At 32.3% G+C, this 20,073-nt stretch overlaps 1 protein-coding gene across 1 annotated transcript; it reads left to right on the top strand.

The window, feature by feature from the left end:
• The first annotated feature begins 3,994 nt into the window (after positions 1-3,994).
• Positions 3,995-18,276, top strand: LOC130816028 (protein S-acyltransferase 24). Its single transcript, XM_057682597.1, has 13 exons — positions 3,995-4,488; positions 9,631-9,771; positions 10,414-10,526; positions 11,562-11,641; positions 11,787-11,950; positions 13,466-13,604; positions 13,704-13,803; positions 13,958-14,015; positions 14,151-14,228; positions 14,328-14,426; positions 14,838-14,916; positions 15,027-15,175; positions 17,299-18,276. The coding sequence occupies exons 1-13, from the start codon at positions 4,189-4,191 to the stop codon at positions 17,743-17,745; spliced, it is 1,947 nt and encodes a 648-aa protein (XP_057538580.1). The 5' UTR covers positions 3,995-4,188; the 3' UTR covers positions 17,746-18,276.
• Positions 18,277-20,073: the final 1,797 nt, after the last annotated feature.

Here is a 20,073-nt window from a genome sequence, read left to right as displayed (position 1 = left end):
CTTCACACTTATATCGGGCTATTAACATCAATAATATGATCACTTACTTAACTGACTATATTATTCACTAAGCATCTATCAGAAATTTTAAATATAAGAGTTACAACATTCAAAATATGTAAAAGAATTACATTAGAAGCATTTGAAATGATTAAAATATAATAAATTTCTATAGAAAATCCGACAAAATTCTGTTTGTAAATCGGATAATCTAAAATATCTCATTATGACTTTAAAACACCCTTCAATTATAAAACCAATATTTCAAATCAACAACCAACCAGTAGCACAAGCGCTAAACATTTTAAAATCACGTCACCTCATAAGGTGAAAACTTTTCTCAAATAATCTAAAATAAGTACTAAAATACTTTTAAATAAAAGATTTATCACTTATATACTATTATATGAATGGATGAGACTGCTTTGTTGATTACTGATCTCTGGGCTTTCAGCTGCCGTTGATTTCAATAATCTCTAAATTTGTCCCCCACCAGGACATGTTCAAAAAACAAAACCACATAATCAGCTTATGCTAAGTACACATTTTATATAGCTTAATTTAATGATTACATTTGTGTTATTATTTACTTAATTCGACTTTATAGTTTTAATTATAAAACCTAAGAAAACAAATTAGTGTCTTATGAGTATTTTCGGTCGTCACCCCAGAAGTTTTATGCTTGCATGCATGCCAAGCCAGTTTCATATACGCATGTCGCCTCGGGTTATCATGAACGCGCACTCTCACCTGGGGTCATAAAGAATGCCACGGCCCTGGATTGGAACTTTTCGTCTGGGTGTTGCCTACATTCTGCCACACATAGGTGGACCGGCATATTCTATTCCACCGGAAAGCCGAGTGGCTGAAAAAATAAAGTTAGCACTCCCTTATGATACCTTGGACTTTTCTTATTGTCTTTTGCGAAATCCTCCGCTTTTTTGTAATTCTTTACATTTGTTTGTATCTTTTAAATCATTACTCAAAGAGCAGCATTCGCTTTCTTGAGTTCTTTATGCATAACTTAATTTTTAATTTATAACAATATTGCTTCATACTTGATGATAAATTCTTTATAATCAAGTTTTTAGTATCCAAATAATTTTCTCAGAGACTCTACTTACCCAATACCCTTTATCTCAAGTATCGTTAGTTCTTAGTTTTGTATTCATTGATTCTTTTATTCTTTCTTATATTTCACGTACAATAACAAATACATACTTGTAAATAGAATAATACTTATGAACAATGTAGACGTAATCTTCATTTAATTTAATCATTTCATATACATAACAAATTATTTCAGTAGCTTAATATTATTAAACTCAACTTTATTTATAAATAATACACCAAGAAGATACGTAACCTCATTTACAAGTATACATAGATTTATTTACTTAATTACTAAGCAAGATCAACTTAGATAACTCCATCTCTAAGTACTACGCATCAATTAATCACATAACTATAAGACCAAAACCATATAACCAATCATATAATTTCCTTTATATTATTAATCTTCAATCAAACATAAATCTTAAATTAAACAAACTCAACTCACAATCCAACTAACAAAAATTCACAAATCCAACTAATGACTGCAACTTGTGAATTGTCCAAACAAATTTTCTTGACAACCCAAACTTAGCAAAATCTAGCCATAATCCCAAGTAACAAAAGTCAACGCACTTATTCAAATCAAATTCACATTCCTATTCTAATTTACTTTATAAATCCAATTTAATGATCAACTCATCAAACTAATTTATGATTCAACTCATCTACAAAATCTCCAATTCACCATCAGATCTCAGATATCATGCCAGTGTCCATCATCCTTAATCGGCTTATCAAGTTACAACTTATTTTTCCACCCATATTTGTATATTGGTTTACTTCTTATTTTTGATACATTCTACTTCAGTTCAATAACTTAACTCATGATGAAATAAATTATATGCTTCGATCCACAACATTACAACACATAATTTACTTGAATTCACATTTACAACTAATTCTAATTCAATATATAACCCTATAATTCGACATTTATCATCAATTTCATATTTTACACAATCACCAATGATTTCTCTTAATTACATAATTTTCATTGTAAGTCACGTACATTCCAAATCACATCTTTGTCCATCATCAATTTCATACACAATAAACCCAACAACAATTTAGTGTACTTCCCTAAAATTAACACTCCTCATAATAAATGAGAAAATAAATAAATATCGCATTTAAAATTCAAAGGCTCGAAATTCATTTTGTGAGAGTGTACTTCCCTAAAATTAACACTCCTCATAATAAATGAGAAAATAAATAAATATTGAATGTCAAATTTTAATGTAGATCCTTAATTAAAATTACACTAGATAGATGTCCGTGCCAAGTACGGTTTTATGAATCATTTGAACAAAAAATTATTACTTTTATGTATGTAATTAAGTTATTATATTACTCTATGTTGAAATTATAAATTGATTTGTTTTAAAAGCTGTAAAAGTACTACTATTAGATTGAGATATATATTATTTAATCATACTATATACTAAAACAATAAAAGAGTTGGACACGTGTCACTACAACAATAAAAGTTTCCCCCCAATTCTACTAATTAAATTATTTAAGGTAATTTTTATCTTAAATTTTATTAATTTATTATTTATTTATCTATCTATACATCATGCTATATACTAAAGTAATAGAAAATTTTTATAGATAATGCCCAAAATACAATTATCCTTCACTTAGACTAATTTATTTCCTTCAAAATAGATAATGCCCAAACCACCATCTTCATAAGCTAATCTACCCTAATACTAACCTAAAGAAACATTGAAATAAGGCAAACCAAATTGATAGCAGCGATAAAACAATTTAATATTATAGCACATCTCCAAACACGTTGTGGATAAATCATCTTCATCATGTTCTGCTCAGTTGTTGTCCTTCTAAGCTTTTGATGAGCCAAGTTCATTTTCCTCTTCAAATACTCGACTTCTTTTGTAGATTAGTTCTTTCATTCATCAGTTTTAAGATAACATGCTTTTGTCAATTGGTCATGGGATTGTTCACCCACCTGAAGAACTTGCAGAGCCTAGTGTTTGTTTCACAATTGCATGCTAAAAATCTTTTTTTTGTGTTATCATTAGTCTAACTCCTATAAACATACACATCCCACCATAGTAGCACTCCTTTCGAATTTCAATATTCTCGGAAGAACTTGGCATCTACAATTATAAAGAAGAACAATTCAATTGAAAAAATAAATAATTTACCGCCCTACGAATCAGAGAAACAAACTAGCACGAAAGTGAAAAAAAGAATGAAAAAAGAAATTCAAGTTTAAGCTTAAAGAAAGAACCTGACGTCTACAATTATAAAGAAGAACAATTCATTTGAAATAAAATTAAATTGCTACCCTACTAATTAAAAAAGCAAAGTAGTTTGGAAGTGAAAAGAAAGAAAAAAAGAAGAAATTCAAGTTTCAATCTGAAGGAATACACGTTAAGATTGGGGCATTTTAAAATAATTAGAAGGTGAGTTAACTAGGATTAGGTAAATGAGTTATCTTAGTTGGTTAAAGGTAAACAAGTGAAGTCAAAGGTTAAAAAATCAATTCAATAAGTCACTAAAAAGTTCGGTAATCGGATTTCGGTGAGATGATTTTTATAAATTCAGTTTTTGTTGTCTAATGACTATAACTCATTAAAAATGAATTTTGTCACTTTAATTAATAAATATGCTATATTATGTGACAATAATTTATACATAATATTTTTTATAATAAAATCTTATGCGACCAATAAGTACATTTAAAAAAAAAAGTGACAACTATGAAGTGAAGTATATAGTATATCTTTTTTTTTTTTTCAAGAAAAGTATATAGCATATCTAAGATGGAAATGAATAGTAGTTAAATCATTATTTAGTATAACTCAAAAAAAATTCATTATTTAATTTTACAAAATTCCGGAAATCAAAAATAAAAATAAAACTCAATAATTTCATAAATCGAGCGGCCCTTTGTTCAAATCAGACCATCTCCAATCCATACTTTCTCCATTCTACCATTTCCCCGGTCAACACGCTCGTCATCTGGAAAAACCCTAGAAACCTGCTCAATCTCCATTTATACATTCCCAATTTCTCACTTTCAATTCAACTTCTGGGTCAAAGATGTCGTCGGAAATCGAGGTAATTGAAGAAATCGAACTCGCGCAACCACCTAAAGATCACCATCAATCGACATCCACAACGATGGCTGGAGCTTCATCGTCGACTGTTAGGGAAAATGGAGATGAAGAGAGTTTGAAAGACGATGTTTATACAGCCGCTGCATATGGTGATATGGAGAAACTTCAACGATTAGTTGAGAGAGAAAATTGTAGTGTTTCTGAACCGGATTCTCTTGGTTACTTCGCTTTACAATGGGCTGCTCTTAATAATCGTACTGCTGCTGCTCGCTATATTCTTGAGGTTCTCCATTTTTGATATTTTAAGTCTTATTATTATTGATTTTAAAGTGCGAGCTATGATTGTGAATCAACTCTGAGATACATGAATAATCAGCGGCAAATCTAGTATACTAGTATACTGGCATCTGCTTCTGTATTGAACCAACTCTGGCTAAAATTTTATGTACATGTTTTTAATCAAATGACCAGGGCCTAGATTTTCCTTATAGATGAAAATTAAACTGCAGAAATAGTATTGTTATTAGCATTATTGTTTTTGCTATTGGCGGTGATGTCATTGATATGTTAATTAATGTAGCTATCAGCTTTATTTTTGTTTGCTTCTTTTTTTCTATTTTTATTATTGCTGGTTATTGAAGTTGATTTGAGTTTAGTAATGTGATTTTGCAAGATTTTTTTTTTCCGGGAGATCTTTTCAGTTGATATGAGAGGTTCTAAATCTCTCGTGTCATTATTGATATTACGCTGGGATCTAATGTTTGTCTATCAATGATGAGATTCATGAAGAGGAAATGGCTCAAAAGGAACTGCTAATAGCTTCATTGCTTTCATTATCTGTGTGTTTTGTTGTTGGTATGTAAACATAGGGGAAACAAGGACTTTAGGCGAGAGCGTTTTAAAAATCATAAAATGATTTTTGAGAGGGTTAAAAGAAAAATGCCAGGAATTTGGGGTGTTTTGAGCTGCTCTATTATGTTAATAGCGATACCAACAAGTTTTGTGATTTAAATGTAGTGTTACTAGGCCAAATATTACATATTATAGGGGGCCTTTGCCAACTAGTAACTCTGCCCCTGTTTGTAAATTAATAAATTAATGTTGTATTAGCTTTTTGGTTTGCTTTCTTTTTCTTTTTTCTTTTTTCATGTTTTGGATTGGTTGTGTGATTGAAGTAGATTTGAGTTAAGTAATGTGATTTTTGAAGGATGTTTTTAGGCCCTGTTTGAGTTCATTAGGCGTGAGTCATTTTTGTGGTGTTAGAGAATGTTATGGTGTTGTTCGATTCATGCCATCCCGAGGAAGTTTCAAATATTTTTAAGGGATGCTTCTATGAGTTTAAATACAAGGGGACTTTGAAGTAATTCATTAATTTGGACAATACTTTGTGTCAATGTTGCACAAAGCGAAATTCGATCCGATACGAGATATGAAAACAAAAACAGAAACAAAATGCGAGTAATAATTTACACAAACATTATGTTCCAATATATTGAATATCGATTAGGGCAGAACAAAGTTTGGTCAAAACCGTAAACTAAATTGGACCAAACCGTAATTTATGTATTTGGTCTGGTCTGTTTTTTTTTATTTGTGAATTATGGTTTCCGGTTGGGTCTAGGTTTAAAAATTTTTAGACCAAATCAGACTTGAAAATCGTTATATTTTTCGGTCTGGTGTAAACCGTAAACCAGAGACCATAAAACCGTTTAATAATGGGCATAGACTAGTAGGCCCAAATGTAAAATAACCTTATTAGCCCTTAAACTTGAAATGAAAGGTTGAAACCCTAAATTCTAACTAGTGGAGGCGCCATCTCTATCTCTTCTACCTACTCAACAAACCTGATGAAGACAAGAGACTTTCATTCTTGACATTTCTGTGCCCCTATCCATTCTCTGCTACAATTATCAGTTTTTCTTCATCAACGCTCAAGCACAAATTTTCAGAATCCAGAGACTTTTATGATTGATATGGTTGTGTTGTTTGATTTGTTTCATACTTTCGTTTGGATTTTTCTTGAGTTTTTGAATTTCAGTAGATGGATTTTGTTGTAGTGTTCTTGATATTTCTTGATTTTTCGAATTTCAAGTGATGAATCTTGTAGTTTTTTTCCTTGTTTTCGAATTTCAATAGGTGAATCCTGTAGTTTTTTCCTTGTTTTTGAATATAGATGAATTTCAGTTGATGACACAACATTTCCAATTTCATAATCAGTACTCTGTAGTTCTCTTTTTTCGAATGATTGTTTGGGAATTGGGATGACTGTGATTCTTTGGATCTGTATGATTATTGTAGATGATTGTTCCTAGTCTATATTTCTCTCTTGAAGGAACCACATAAAAATTTTCATACAGAAATTTCTAGTTTGGTCTGATTTTTGTGTCAAACCAGACCAGACCGGACCGTGTGCACCTCTAAATATTGATGTCTATTTGTATAGGGAAAAAATATAAACAAAAATATGATTATTTTTTTTTAATAATTTTAAAAATCAAAAGTGACAGAAGTTGAAAATTTTTAATATACATAAATTTCAACCGTAATACTAATGAATATTCTTGATGATAGCTGTATTGTGATCTAATTTCTCTAGAAAAAAAAATAGTATTAGTATCTAATTTTTCTTGAAAAAGCATGTAATAATGAGTGGATTTAGAGGTGTTTATTCGGGTCATCCGGTTGATTTCGGGTCAAGTGTTTCAGATTGGTTCAAAATTGGGTCTTGTGTCCACATTAATTTTTATATAATTTTACATTCATTTTAAAGTTGGGTCAAATCGGATTGGGTTACATGGTCAGGTGAATATGGGGTCGTCGGGTATGTTTTGAATACCTCTAAGTGGAGTATACCATGATAGTCATAGTACTTTCTCTAGAAAAAGTGAAAAGTTCTATTCATTTCCCTTAGTTGTTGTTTTAAACATTTCCCAAGGAACCCTTCCACTTATTCAATAACATGCTTGCTACTCTCTTAAAAATTGTTAGATGAATTCAAACTTTATCCAAATGTTTCCCAAGAAATCTTTGCCCTTCTCCTTCAACACCAGCTTTTTATTCTCTTGGAAAATTATAGATGAATTCAAACTTTTCATAAGAAAATGATCATCAAATTCTTGCTAATTCAAGTTAGTTTAAGACAATTAGTGGAAACATAACTTTAAAAATTCGTATTTTTGGATGTATGAGCACAACATAAAACACAAATAAAGCTTCAACTGTTCAAATCTTTGACCTTTAACAAAAGATTTTGTCATGTAAGTTTTCTTTTTTTTTTTTTTTTATTTCGTGTTTTATATATTGTTTCGTTAATTTTTTATGGTGTTTTGAGTTGATGTAGTTTGTTGAACAAAAAGTAATAACATCTAAAGACTAAAAAGCGACAACTTGTCGTCGGAAAATTGGAACGTAATTGCCGACGTTCTAGATCGCGTTTTTCTTCCATCCAGTTTGATGGTCCAGAACAAAATCGGGAGGCACGTTCCGCTTTTCGTGCAAGACTTAATTTTTGTGCAAAAACAAGGTCATATTTTACTGTATCATCTTCATTGTAAACGTGTTCAAATTTATTGAACCAGTGTTACCCTATTGTAAAGGTGTAAAAAATTGTATTTTAGGCTGTTCCAAGCAACGTTCCATGCTTTTGGCCGATATTTGGCGTTACGGCAAACCGTATCATCCCTGTTAATGCATCACTGTACCATTATGAGGAAGAGGAGTTATAGTTGAACCAGTGCATTTATTGGATAAAGAGACAACATTATGTGTGTGACTTATAGTTGAATTTTCACTTGATGGTTTTTGCATATTTGAGGAAGAGGAGTTCACTTGGCATTTGCATTGCTTATTGTAAGTCACTTGTGACATTATGAGGGAAGCTCTCGAAGCTCTTTTTAGAACTTGTTTAGTGGACAGTAGTTTTATGTTCGTGATGTATCGATATGAATTTTGTGATTGAATTCTTTTCAGAGGATATCTTTTTCAATTGTTGGTTTTGGTTAGGTTATGTTATTATTTTCATCACATAAAGTCGAGAGTTGAGGGAATTTTACCATATTGTTTCCATTTTTCTATCAACTAATGATGTTTCTCTTACCGTCCCCCTTCATATTCTTCGAACTAACTAGTTACTATTTACTAGGTAATCCTTATATTACCCCCAAAAGCCATGCTTTACAAGTGTTATATTTTGTTGGTTCATTGCAATATATAAATACAGTTGTTTCTTTTCTATGTTGGTTATTCTTGTATGTAATGTTACTTTGAGGTCCATTGTATTTAGACTATATATTATGTTATCTTGAATGTAGCATTTTTTTGAGAGGTATTGTTTTCAATTGCTATAAGAAAATATGGCATTGACTTTTTTATATATATTTATCAATTGTCAATTGTCAATTGTCAATTTGTCATCTACACTTTGGTCTTTGAGGTATCTTATAGAGTTATATTAGGTAGTATACTAGTATCGTTAAAAGTTTCAGTTTGTTGCTGGAACTTGGAACATCAGAAAAATGCTAAAGTGGGTGGCAAAAATGGAGAGCGACTACTGATTAAGGTGTGCCCCTAGAGTTAAAGGGTAAGTTTTATCGAACGACAATTATACCATCACTACAATATGAATTAAAATGTTGGGCTTTTAGAAAGGATCATAGTAGGAAGATAGAAGTAGCGGAAATGCGAATACTTCGATTAATGAGTGGGCATACCTTGAGGGATATAATTAGAGATATGAAAAAGGTTTAGGAGTTGCAAATATTGAAGAAAAAAATAAAAGAGAATCATTTGAGATGTTTTGGGTATATGCAAAGACGGGTATAGCGAACCGGTAAGGAAGAGATAAATAAAGTTGGAGCTCGGGGGACGTAAAAAAAGGAAGAGGAAGATCGAAAATAATCTAGTGTTTGGTATTCATTTGGAAATACATGCTCTTATGGATGAGTGAATGGCTGGATGCTAATGTTTCTCATGCTCGACTTCATTGACAATTGTTTTCACAATCTTTGTGATTGATGAAAATTGGCTGTTGTAATGTTCAGTGGCCTTCTTATTGTAACATAATGGATCATAGGGTCTTGCATTTACAGTGCGAAGGTATGCGTTTGCAGATTTATTGCCATTGTTTTTTGTGATTTCCCCCTTCTATCTCTGGTGCATGCTCTTTCACAAGACTCCTTGATCCTCTGTCTATAAGACTTTCTTAATGTGCCTTATCCTAACACTTCATATGATTGATTTGGTGATGCAAAACATCTTTATCTATCTAGAAAATAATGTCATTTGAGTTTATTTTTAACAATTAGGGTATTGTAGCCTTAGTTTATACGTGTTGATATAGTTTATGAAGACTGAGGATCTTATTTTTGAACTTTCTCTATACTAATCGATTGCTGGAATTTTTTTGTTCATATTCCTTGATCTGTAGCATGGTGGGGATGTAAATGCAGTTGATCACACTGGGCAGACAGCCTTGCATTGGAGTGCAGTAAGGGGTGCAATCCAGGTTGCGGAGCTTCTTTTGCAAGAGGGTGCTCAAGTGAATGCTGCTGATATGTATGGCTATCAGGTTGGTCTTTTCTATCTTTATTCTATATAATAAATTATAAATTTCTCAATTTACTTTTCCTGTTATGGTTTACCCTAGGGGATGTATGTTTCAACCATAAAACTGTTTTGTGCATTAAATTTGTACGCAACCTGTAAATCAGATCCTACTAACGTGATTATTATGCGATCATGTTAGCACCCTGAAGAATCTGTTGATTATTACCTCTACTGGGTATATTCAAATGGTTTTCCCTGCTTAGATTAAGTAAGCATTATAAGAAACATTGATCAACTTCTTAATTTATTTGATACTTTTTAAAGAAAATTCTTTTTAGCACTTTGGTGATAGCAATTCGGTAGATGGTAGGTTTTTTTGAGTAAATAAGCTAAATGTATTTGTGCATATATTTCTTTAGGTACTGAAGTATGGATAGGGTTCTTGTGCGATCCCTTAGTTCTCTAGTGATACTTTTATGATCTTAGCCAGATTATATTTGTACTTTATCATTAATTAGTCATGAAAATCTTGTGGATATTTTATATATTTGTGTTTTTTTACGTGGTTATGAATTAGGGATATATTTTTAGTTTTTTCTTGTAGTACAAATAGACTAAGCTTTCTTTGTATCACAGTTAATGTTGTACTAATTGATATTTGCAGACAACACACGTTGCAGCTCAATATGGTCAGACTGCTTTTCTTTATCACATTGTTATGAAATGGAATGCTGATCCAGATTTTCCAGATAATGATGGAAGAAGTCCTTTGCACTGGTACGATGAACGGACATGTGTGCTTGATTGAAATATTATTTCATCCAATGCTTGGTCACATTACTTGGATTGTTGTCATTGCTTATGATAAGTGATATCTGAATTCTTATGTGATTAATAATAGAACTACGGCCATAATTTATGGGCTTAACTAAGGAAATCTTTGGCTTTGTGCAAATGTTAGTACAATGATCAAAATAAATGCTCTAATTCAACAGTTGTGCCCTTTTTGCTAGTAATTCATGTAAACCTATAGAACATACATAATTTTTCTCATCTAGGCCAATGGTAAAAAAAAATTGAGTTTCCTTATTATAGTAGCTCTATCAACAGCGCCAAAGCCCTAATCCCTATTCTAGCTGTTTTATGATCTTGATAATCATATTATTTGTGAATGAAGAAGTTTTTCCCCTTTTTTGTTGGATCTTTCCTTCCATATTTGAAGTTGAGGCTTGTGGCTTAAAAGCATTTAAGCTTTTCAATCCTTATAGTTATAATCCAATTATATTTTTGTGACAGTAGTTGTTTATGATTTTTTTTCTATCTTTTCACTCAAAGTGCTCAACCATTATAGCATCTCAAATAGCAGATCGTTTAACATATTGCTCCTTTCTCATGTAGTTTACTGTTTTTGAACCTATTGATGGAGTTATCATGTTCTTTATGTTTTCTCTCGATCCTTGATATGTTTCCCTACAATAGCCTTTGGTTTCACAAGTATTCTTATTCTAAGTTTCCTTCTGTAACTGGATTTTTATTTTTAATATATGTAGGCTCATGGCTCTATGAGAGGTTGAATTCTTGAGCTCAACTTTGAATCTTGTTATTTGCTGTATTTTCATTACTTATGGATAAGTTAAATGAGCATTACTATGCAATTGCGCTTTTGTATAATTATAAGTAAAAGAAGTATAATGCTTAATACTTTAGTGTAGGTAAAGTTCATGTATTTTGACTTGATGTCTCATAAAATATATTGCTCCACATTGTATAAAGATGTTGACTGATGTTCACATAAAATTTGGAGCATAATAGGGCAGCGTACAAAGGCTTTGCTGATTGTATACGTCTTTTGCTATTTTTGGATGCATATCGAGGACGACAAGATAAAGAAGGTATGATGATAAGCTTTGATTTTTTTTTTTTTTTTTTTTTTTTTTTGTGCTGTCTCATCCCTTATACAAGTTTGTAAAGATACAGAAGCTCTATTCAAACAATTTATCTGGTATAATTATCCCTACTGATAATCCGTACATTTAGGTTGTACCCCACTCCATTGGGCTGCCATTCGGGGAAATTTGGAGGCTTGCACAGTTTTGGTACAGGCTGGTAAGAAAGAAGACCTGATTATGATAGATAATACTGGCCTCACTCCAGCACAGTTGGCCGCAGAAAAGAATCATAAACAAGTTGCTTTTTTCCTTGTAGGTTTAGCATTCTAAACTTGTTTGGTTATTTAAAAAAGTGTGTTTCCTTGTGCATTTGAATCTTCTTTTTAAAAGTTGATGTTACATACTTACATTTATGTTTAGCGTTGATTGCAAATGCTTTCTTTGTTCTTTATAAAGGGGTTTAGGTTGTGATAATTTCTACTGTGGTCATCTTCAATTTATGATCAATAGTCAAGGCTACACAACATGTGTATTTCATGGATGTAAATTGTTTTGGTCTCTTTAGTACTCTCTAAGGCGTAATTAGTGGAGGTTTTGTATATTATACTTAATGGAAACCTGGATATATTAAAGATTTATTTCCGAATTTTCCAATTTAGGTTGAAGGGATTATAGTGACTATCACAATTTTATATGGATCAGAAAGTGAATTTTAGAAGAGATTGTTGTAGTAAGATGAAGGTAGTTGAGATGCGTATGTTAAGATAGATGAGTGGATGTGCCCTAGAATAGCATTTGAAAAGAGACTTAATGAAGGGTCTTAGAGTCGCACGTTTTAAAGACAAAATGAGGGAAAGTTATTATTCTGGTTTGGTCAAATGCAAAGAACACCAAAGAATGCACTAGTTTGAAAAGTATAAGGTTGGAGTTTTGAGAAGCTCAGAATAGGAAGTAGTAGGGTTAGTGACATAAATAAAAGGAGTGCAAAATGACATAAAGAATGTTTGCATGAGTATACGTCATTAGATCATAAATAAAAGGAGTGCAAAATGACATAAAGAATATGTTTTAATGATCATTAGAATTTATTTTCTCAGTTGCATAGATAGAGTCGAATAAAAACTAATCTTTATTAGCAATAATTTCCACGTTGATTTGTTCCAATGCATGTGGCTGTGTTCATATTGTGGGATTAAGGCTTTGGCTTTGTTGTTTTATTGTTGATATTCTCCAACTCACGGAAACATGCTGACCATTTGTTGCGAGTATAAGAGATTTACATTCTGCTTTTTATTTTGTCCTGAAGTGATGTACCATATAATTCTTGCAAAGTGGTCCTTCGGGCGCATGAGACTATGAGTTGATTATAGGTGATTCGGAGGTGTGCAGAAATGCAATGGTAAAGTTGAACTCTTAGCTAAGCTATATAGACTTCATCCACTACCTGTTTTTGTTAGAATTGGCCAGTATACTAAGACTAACAAGATACATTATTGATTGAGAATATCTAAGCTATAGTTTTTCATTAGAAACCGTATAAGAAAGCACTTGGAGAAGGAGAACTCAAAATCCTTTCTGAGAACTCAAAATCCTTTCTTTGAGCTTTATCTAGTCCAACAACTGTTTTGTTGCTCTATCATCTTTTTGTGGTTAACTGATGCTCAATTTCATGTGAGCTGACACATAGGAGTAGTATTCGGATATAAAGGGTTATGCTTGCATGATTTCTCTTGCTGTGTGCTGCCCCTTCTGTTGCTGTGTTCTGCTGTCACGTATTCTTTGTTTGCATTTTGTCTGATACTATTGGTCCTGCATTTGACCATGCAGGGAAATGCTAGGAGGTTACTTGATAAGCGTTGGGATTCGAACAGTCGATTTGGGAAACTCTCAAAATTGGGGCTTGCTCCAATTTTGTGGTTTGTAATATTGGTGCTACTTGTGTTGTATGCAAAGTCAGTTATCTTGAGTAAGTATTCTGGTCATCAAACTGGATTTGCTCCAAAACTGGTTTGTAATCTGGATTTGAATAAAATTGACATTAAATGTTTCTCATTGACTCTCATAGATGAGAAGCTTCCAAGATTATCCATGGGTTTTGGCCTTCTTGCATGGCTGGGTATTTTCCTAGCTACAGCTGGAATAGTCATGTTCTATCGATGTAGCAGGTAAGCTTAAATAGCATCAGAGTTCTTGAGAACCCCTTGAAGTGAATCAGTTATTGATACACCATAATTTGAAGTGTATGTTAGATAGATTTTCCTGAGATGGTTTTACTGTGGTGAATGTACTAAGCTACAATATTATCTGTGTTATTTTCAGAAAAGATCCTGGTTTTATCAGAATGAATGTACATGATGCTCAAAACATGAAGGATGATGTAAGTTGAATTGTTGTACTTTCTCCTAATGCAGTTTTTTTATTTTTTATTTTATTTTATTTTATTTTTTTTTTTTTTTCGTGTAATGGAAGCTCCTGCTGTGTTTTGATAGTGCTTTTTTACCCATTCCTGCAGGAACCCCTGTTAAAGATTGAGATCGACAATCCTGCTCTGCTGGCTGGAAACTGGTCTCAACTGTGCACAACATGCAAGGCATAATGACTTTTTTGTGCATTGTTTTCTGGTGGTCCTTATTTCTCTGTCTGCAGTATTACTAATTTTGTCTTTTTTTTTTAATTTTTTTGTCTATAGATAGTTAGACCTCTTCGTGCAAAGCACTGTTCAACTTGTGATCGTTGTGTTGAACAATTTGACCATCACTGCCCTTGGGTGTCAAATTGTATTGGCAAGGTACTTGAGCTTTTTTTTTGTGTCATCTGTATATATGATGTTAGTCTTGTATTATTTATCAGTTAAGAATTTTAATCAGAGTTTCTTTATTAAAAAGAAAAAACAAGCTTAGCAAAATTTTTTTTTGTGTGCAAATCTTTGTGCAAGCTAAAATTAGTTGTCCTGAGGTATTCACTGGTATTGCCTGCTGATGTTGACATTCTTCTGGACGGATAATTTCTTAGATGGTTAATGTTTATTTACTCTTGCTGGTTGACTGAAAATTCTGGGGAAACTTGGTTTGGTTTTGTGATTAATCATGTCAGCTTGTTCTCATGGATTCTGGATTGATCGACATATTTTAGCGTGTCTCTGATGACTGATGAGTGACCTTTTTTAAAGGTTGTGGACTCATTTGTTCTTTTGATGCAGAGGAACAAATGGGATTTTTTCATGTTTCTTGTGCTTGAAGTTTCTGCCATGATAATGACTGGACTAGTCACTCTTATAAGTATGCAACCTTTGGCTTTTACATTTAATAGTTTGAGTTTTAGATTTTGGTTTTATGCTATTTCACTGAAATAGACAAATATGGTTGCCTTTTTTAAATTTACAATACAGGAATGGTCAGTGATCCAATGGCTCCATCTTCTTTTGGAGCATGGCTGAATCACATTGGTACTCAGCATGTTGGTGCAATATCATTTCTACTTTCTGATTTCTTCCTCTTCTTTGGAGTGGCTGTCTTAACTGTTGTCCAAGCTTCTCAGGTGTGTTTTCAAATTCTATTCAAGAACATATATGTGTATGCATCTGTTCAACCCTGTCAAATGCTTTGTACTTATATAGCTTATGCGTTATGAGGTCACATTATTGCTCTTCTTGTGTGTGTCTGTATGGGTGTGTTGGGTGCTCAGTGACTTTCTGCATGTATGCTTCCAGCTTGAAATTTGTTTATGTTTATTTGCAGAAAATTGTTGCTGGCTCATGCCTGTGTGATCTAACGTTTTATATAGAGTTAGTCTTTGGAATTTTGCTGTATGTTGGAGTTGCTTATAAAGTTTTCCTTCACCTAGGATGTTTTGGAAATCCATATAGAAAACTCATGATACTCGCTATAGACGTTTGTGGAATGCTTTTAGTAGGTTTAAAAAAGAGGGAATACTTGTGCAAGCTTTAATTTGGTTTTACAATGATCTTTGTGAATATAGTAGTGCTCGGAAAGAAATAAATCTCTTGGAAAGAGATTGTATTTCATCTGGAATTGTTCCGTAATATCCTTCGTAATGAATAAAAATTTTAAAACCTATGGCTACCTGCACCGCATCCTCAAGAATCAGCGAAGGCACCTGAAAATTAAAAAAATCACTTGTAGCCCATTGGCAGACATCAACTCAGATCTCAGGTGATTGGAGGGTACACCTTCTCTTTATAAACATTGAACTTATTGAGTTATCTTAGAGAACTGGAAAGAAGAAAATGGGTAAAAACTATGTAAGTGTGAGTTGTTAGATTGAAAGTGTTCAGTGACTGCATCAAGGAAATAATAAGAAAGTTTCTTATCCAATATAGTAAGGGGAAGGTCATAAAGTGGAATAGTGAGATGGGAAAAAGGGATTGAGAGGAAAAAGGACTAAAGCCCTTTTCAATAACTGGCTTTTTTGTTCTTTTGTAATACCCCACGGGCCCATGACTGTCTAAAGAGCACTTCTTTTCCTGAAATTTTTCCTCGAACTCTTGGTATGTTGATAAGTTGATTCTATCTAGGGACTGCTGACTTTATGATAGAGCTATGGGAAAAAAAAGTATCTCCTTCAGTAGTAATCTGTAAATATAACAAAAATTAATGAAAGTATATCATTATTTAAGCCGAAGAAGCTGTTTGGTGCATCATCGGTTGTGTTTGATTTGTTTTTTGATACAAGTGTCTACTGTGGTTCAGAAGCCATGTAATCCACCTTTCTAGTCAATGGCTGAAGTTTTGTGGATTTCGTTTGTTTTGGCTTTATTGACACAATGACTGTCTTATCGTCTATTGTCTTATTCATCCATGAGATTAGTTTTTAGTTATAATTGGTTATGCTGATCTGGCTGTTTAGTTCCTGCTATTAGGAGTATGTGACCCACTGTGCTCAAATACGAAGGGTCAATATTCTGTCCTTGGGTCTAGAGAAAAGGATGTCTAATATATTCCATACTTTACCCTAACAACACACTTGCTAGATTTTGTCCCCGCTGTTCTAGGGTTGCGCCTTTTGGAATTTTCATGTCTATGGTCCGGCTATTTACACTTGCTAGATAACTAGTTGTACCGGCTTTTGATGTAAGCATCAAGTTTTTTTTTGTTTTACTTTGGACAGTCTCTTCATTATTAATTTGCATTTATTAGCGAGTAAATAGGAAAAGGTGGGCCTAATAAATTGGAGAATAACATGTCATGTTCGTTTTACAACTTTTTGTGCCGAGTTATGCTCTTTAACTTCTGAAAGTAAAGTTTCTACTTTGGTGTCTATAGCTGTTTACGAAGCGCCAAATGTACACCTCCTCATTTGATATTGTAACAATTCGTGAGTGGTCATTTGAACATAGACTACCAGGATAATTGATTAGTGTGTGAATTTCTGTTGTGGTGCTTGCCAGTTTCCAGCATAGTTCTTACTTTGCTTGTTTCTTAATTTCCATTTATTGTGTTTGAATTACTATTGTACGCTTTATCCTTGGCACCCCGTCATCAATCTAGCCATGCTTGGAGTGACCAATCTCTTCATTTTGACAGAGTGTGTTTTCTTGTTTTATGTTCATTTCTTAGTCTTTTCTAAGGTACTGCAACTAGGTGCTCTATTGATACTCCTTTTACTGATACATGCATGGTTACCTCTTTTACCTCCTGCAGATATCTCATAATATAACGACAAACGAAATGGCAAATGCAATGCGCTACAGCTATCTGAGAGGTCCAGATGGTCGGTTCAGAAACCCCTTCGATCATGGGGCTAGAAAAAACTGCTCAGATTTTTTTGTCAATGGTTACAATGAAGACGTGGAGCGCATTGAAGAACCAGCTCAGGATGAAGGAATTGGGATGGTGCACATGGGACGCCAGACAAGCATGCAAAACGGGTTAGTCCATTCTCATCAAGCCAATGGCAATAGCCACATTGGTATCAACATCAGTCAAAAGAATCCAAATACTGGACATGGTCATTTGCATTCTCAATGTAATCATCATCACCATAATAATCATAATCAGAACCGAAATCATGGAAGAACTAACAGTACCCCCCTAGGCTTGGGTTTAGGTCTTGGAAGAAGCAATCCTCGGTCTGTAACAACATCATGACACTCGGCCAGTTCAGATGAATAGTTTACATGTGTATATGATTGTAAACATCACAGTGAGATTTCATTGTTTAAGTTTAGTTATCATATCTTCTGCAATCCTTTCTTTACCTTTTCTAACGCCATATGGATGCCGAGAGTTCGAATACTTTGAGCAGAGACTCCTGTTGTATGAAGAAAAAAGCAGAGAGAAAGTAATGCTTCAATTTCAAGGCATTCTTTTGGAGAGATCTTGGATTTCAGAAGAGGTGGTGGTTGAGATACGGGGTGGTATTTGGCTTGTAAAATCTTCAATATGTCAATTCTTTGTCCACTAAACAAGTCATGAATGAATGTTTACATACATTTCATACAAGAAACGACTTTGCACTCAAGGGTCTAATGCACTTTTCTAGTTGATTTGAAGTTTTCTTTCCGCAGTTGTAGTGCTTTTTACTGTGAATACTAGATTAAAGCTTTAATTCATTGGTGTATCTTGTAAGAGTTGTAAACTTTTATTGCTTGGAAGAAGGATCAACAAAATTTTTCCACAGTTTTGCCTTCTGTTTTTTTCCCTCAAATCATCGAAGGAGACAGTTACAATTAGTGGAGCCAGCGTGATTATATATATTTATTTGTTCCATTAAATTTGTATTAAAGAGAGTAATTTTTAAGAAAATGGTAATAAAATGAAAAAAATGAATTCTGTATAAGAAATTAAAAGAGAGTTAAAATGTATGGATAAGATTAAAAGAAAGTGGTGTATCATTGTCTAAAAATAGAAATAATGCAAATTAAATAAGACCATATCATAAGTAAATGTTGCAAATTCAATAGGATAGAGAGAGTAAAATGAATTTTCACTTTATTTTCTTTGTCCTTGTATTATTTCTTGTAAAAAGCACGGTTGTCTTAGACAAATGACTTTCTAGTTAGCTTTTAACTTTTTAAATTTTAATCGGCCAAACAACCAAAAGAATTATTTGATAGCTAAACTAAAAGAGTATTATTAGTAATTTTTTTTATTGACTTTCTTTTTTTTTTTCTAGTAAATCACTATACATCAATTAACTTTACGAAATATCTTCATAATGATTGACTCAAAACATCTAACTTAACAGTTAACAAATCATTCAATATTTTCACTTAATCAAACCAGTCAACAATTTACCAAACAATGTTTATCTCAATTTCAAATGAAGTTCTAGAACAACATGATTGGTGCTTAGTTTAAAGAGAATTTTTTTTCCTTGAAAATGTTTTTTAAATTTACTTTTCAGAAGATGCAAATGATAATCAATTCTCTGTAGCTTAGTTCGATAAAAATATTTTTAGAAGGTAGAAGTATGGATGAAAATGAAAGATTGGAGGATTTTAATTTCCTTCCAATTTTAAATATAAATGTTTATAAAGAGAATACTCTTTTCTACCTTAATTTTTGATTTTAATGTCATATCATATTATATACATACAATATAATAATTTTATTGAAAAATATCAAATGAAATCTCTTAAAACTCGTGAAAAATACCGTTATTTATTGACTGTAATTTGCATGCATAACAGATATTTTTTTCAAGCTTAACACACCCTTAATTGTTTAGCAAAGTATAGTAAAATTACTAACTCTGAGTTGCATTCCAGGATGATAAACTAATGATATTTTATAAAAATAAAAATCTTTGAAAAGACAGATGTCTACTAATTTCTTTGATGTGGACTTTATCTCTTTTGAAGGTTCACTTGATGATGGTTTAGACTTTTGACCCAACTGCAATTAGAATATTGGATTGGATATTGCTTCACACTTACACTTCCAATTTGGATGCTTCAATTGAAGATTTCAATTATGTGATTTCTATTTACTTTTTACATAATTTTCAATTTAAATTTTAAATTTAAATATTTTTAAATACACATAATAAAAATTATAAAAAATACTATACATTAAGACAAATCTAATCAGATCTCACATGAATATATTTTATCTTCTAAATATGTATGAAAAAGATTAATTAAATTTCCCCCTCTTTAAGATGAAATATTCCAAATAGAAAGAACATTAGAGAACGAAGGGAGTATATAAGTTATGATTATTTTATTGGAGTGGATTAGTTGTGGTCACAAAAAACTTTGTACTATTTATAGTTTATCACTCATACTAGAAAGTCAAATTCCGTGCGATTGAGATTATTACATTATTATTTGAGTATAGACCACAAACATGTCTTTTTGGTAATAGTATTATTTTCTTTCATTTAATCTCATCTATAAATTTATATTTTTTCAATTTAACCACTCATTTTTATCATTTATTTATCTTTTTGTCTCATTCTCCATATGTTACGTT

Source organism: Amaranthus tricolor, chromosome 6, assembly GCF_026212465.1.
Source record: "Amaranthus tricolor cultivar Red isolate AtriRed21 chromosome 6, ASM2621246v1, whole genome shotgun sequence".
NCBI classification, from domain to species: Eukaryota; Viridiplantae; Streptophyta; class Magnoliopsida; order Caryophyllales; family Amaranthaceae; genus Amaranthus; species Amaranthus tricolor.
The sequence above is the reverse complement of the archived record's forward strand: the minus strand, read 5'-3'. Positions and strand labels throughout refer to the sequence as shown.

Coding starts and splice junctions, on each gene's coding strand:
- LOC130816028 (XM_057682597.1), top strand. CDS start 4,189: ATGTCGTCGGAAATCGAGGTAATTGAAGAAATCGAACTCGCGCAACCA. Junction 10,527..11,561: donor GGAAGAAGTCCTTTGCACTG/GTACGATGAACG, acceptor GGAGCATAATAG/GGCAGCGTACAAAGGCTTTG. Junction 13,605..13,703: donor TGCAAAGTCAGTTATCTTGA/GTAAGTATTCTG, acceptor TGACTCTCATAG/ATGAGAAGCTTCCAAGATTA.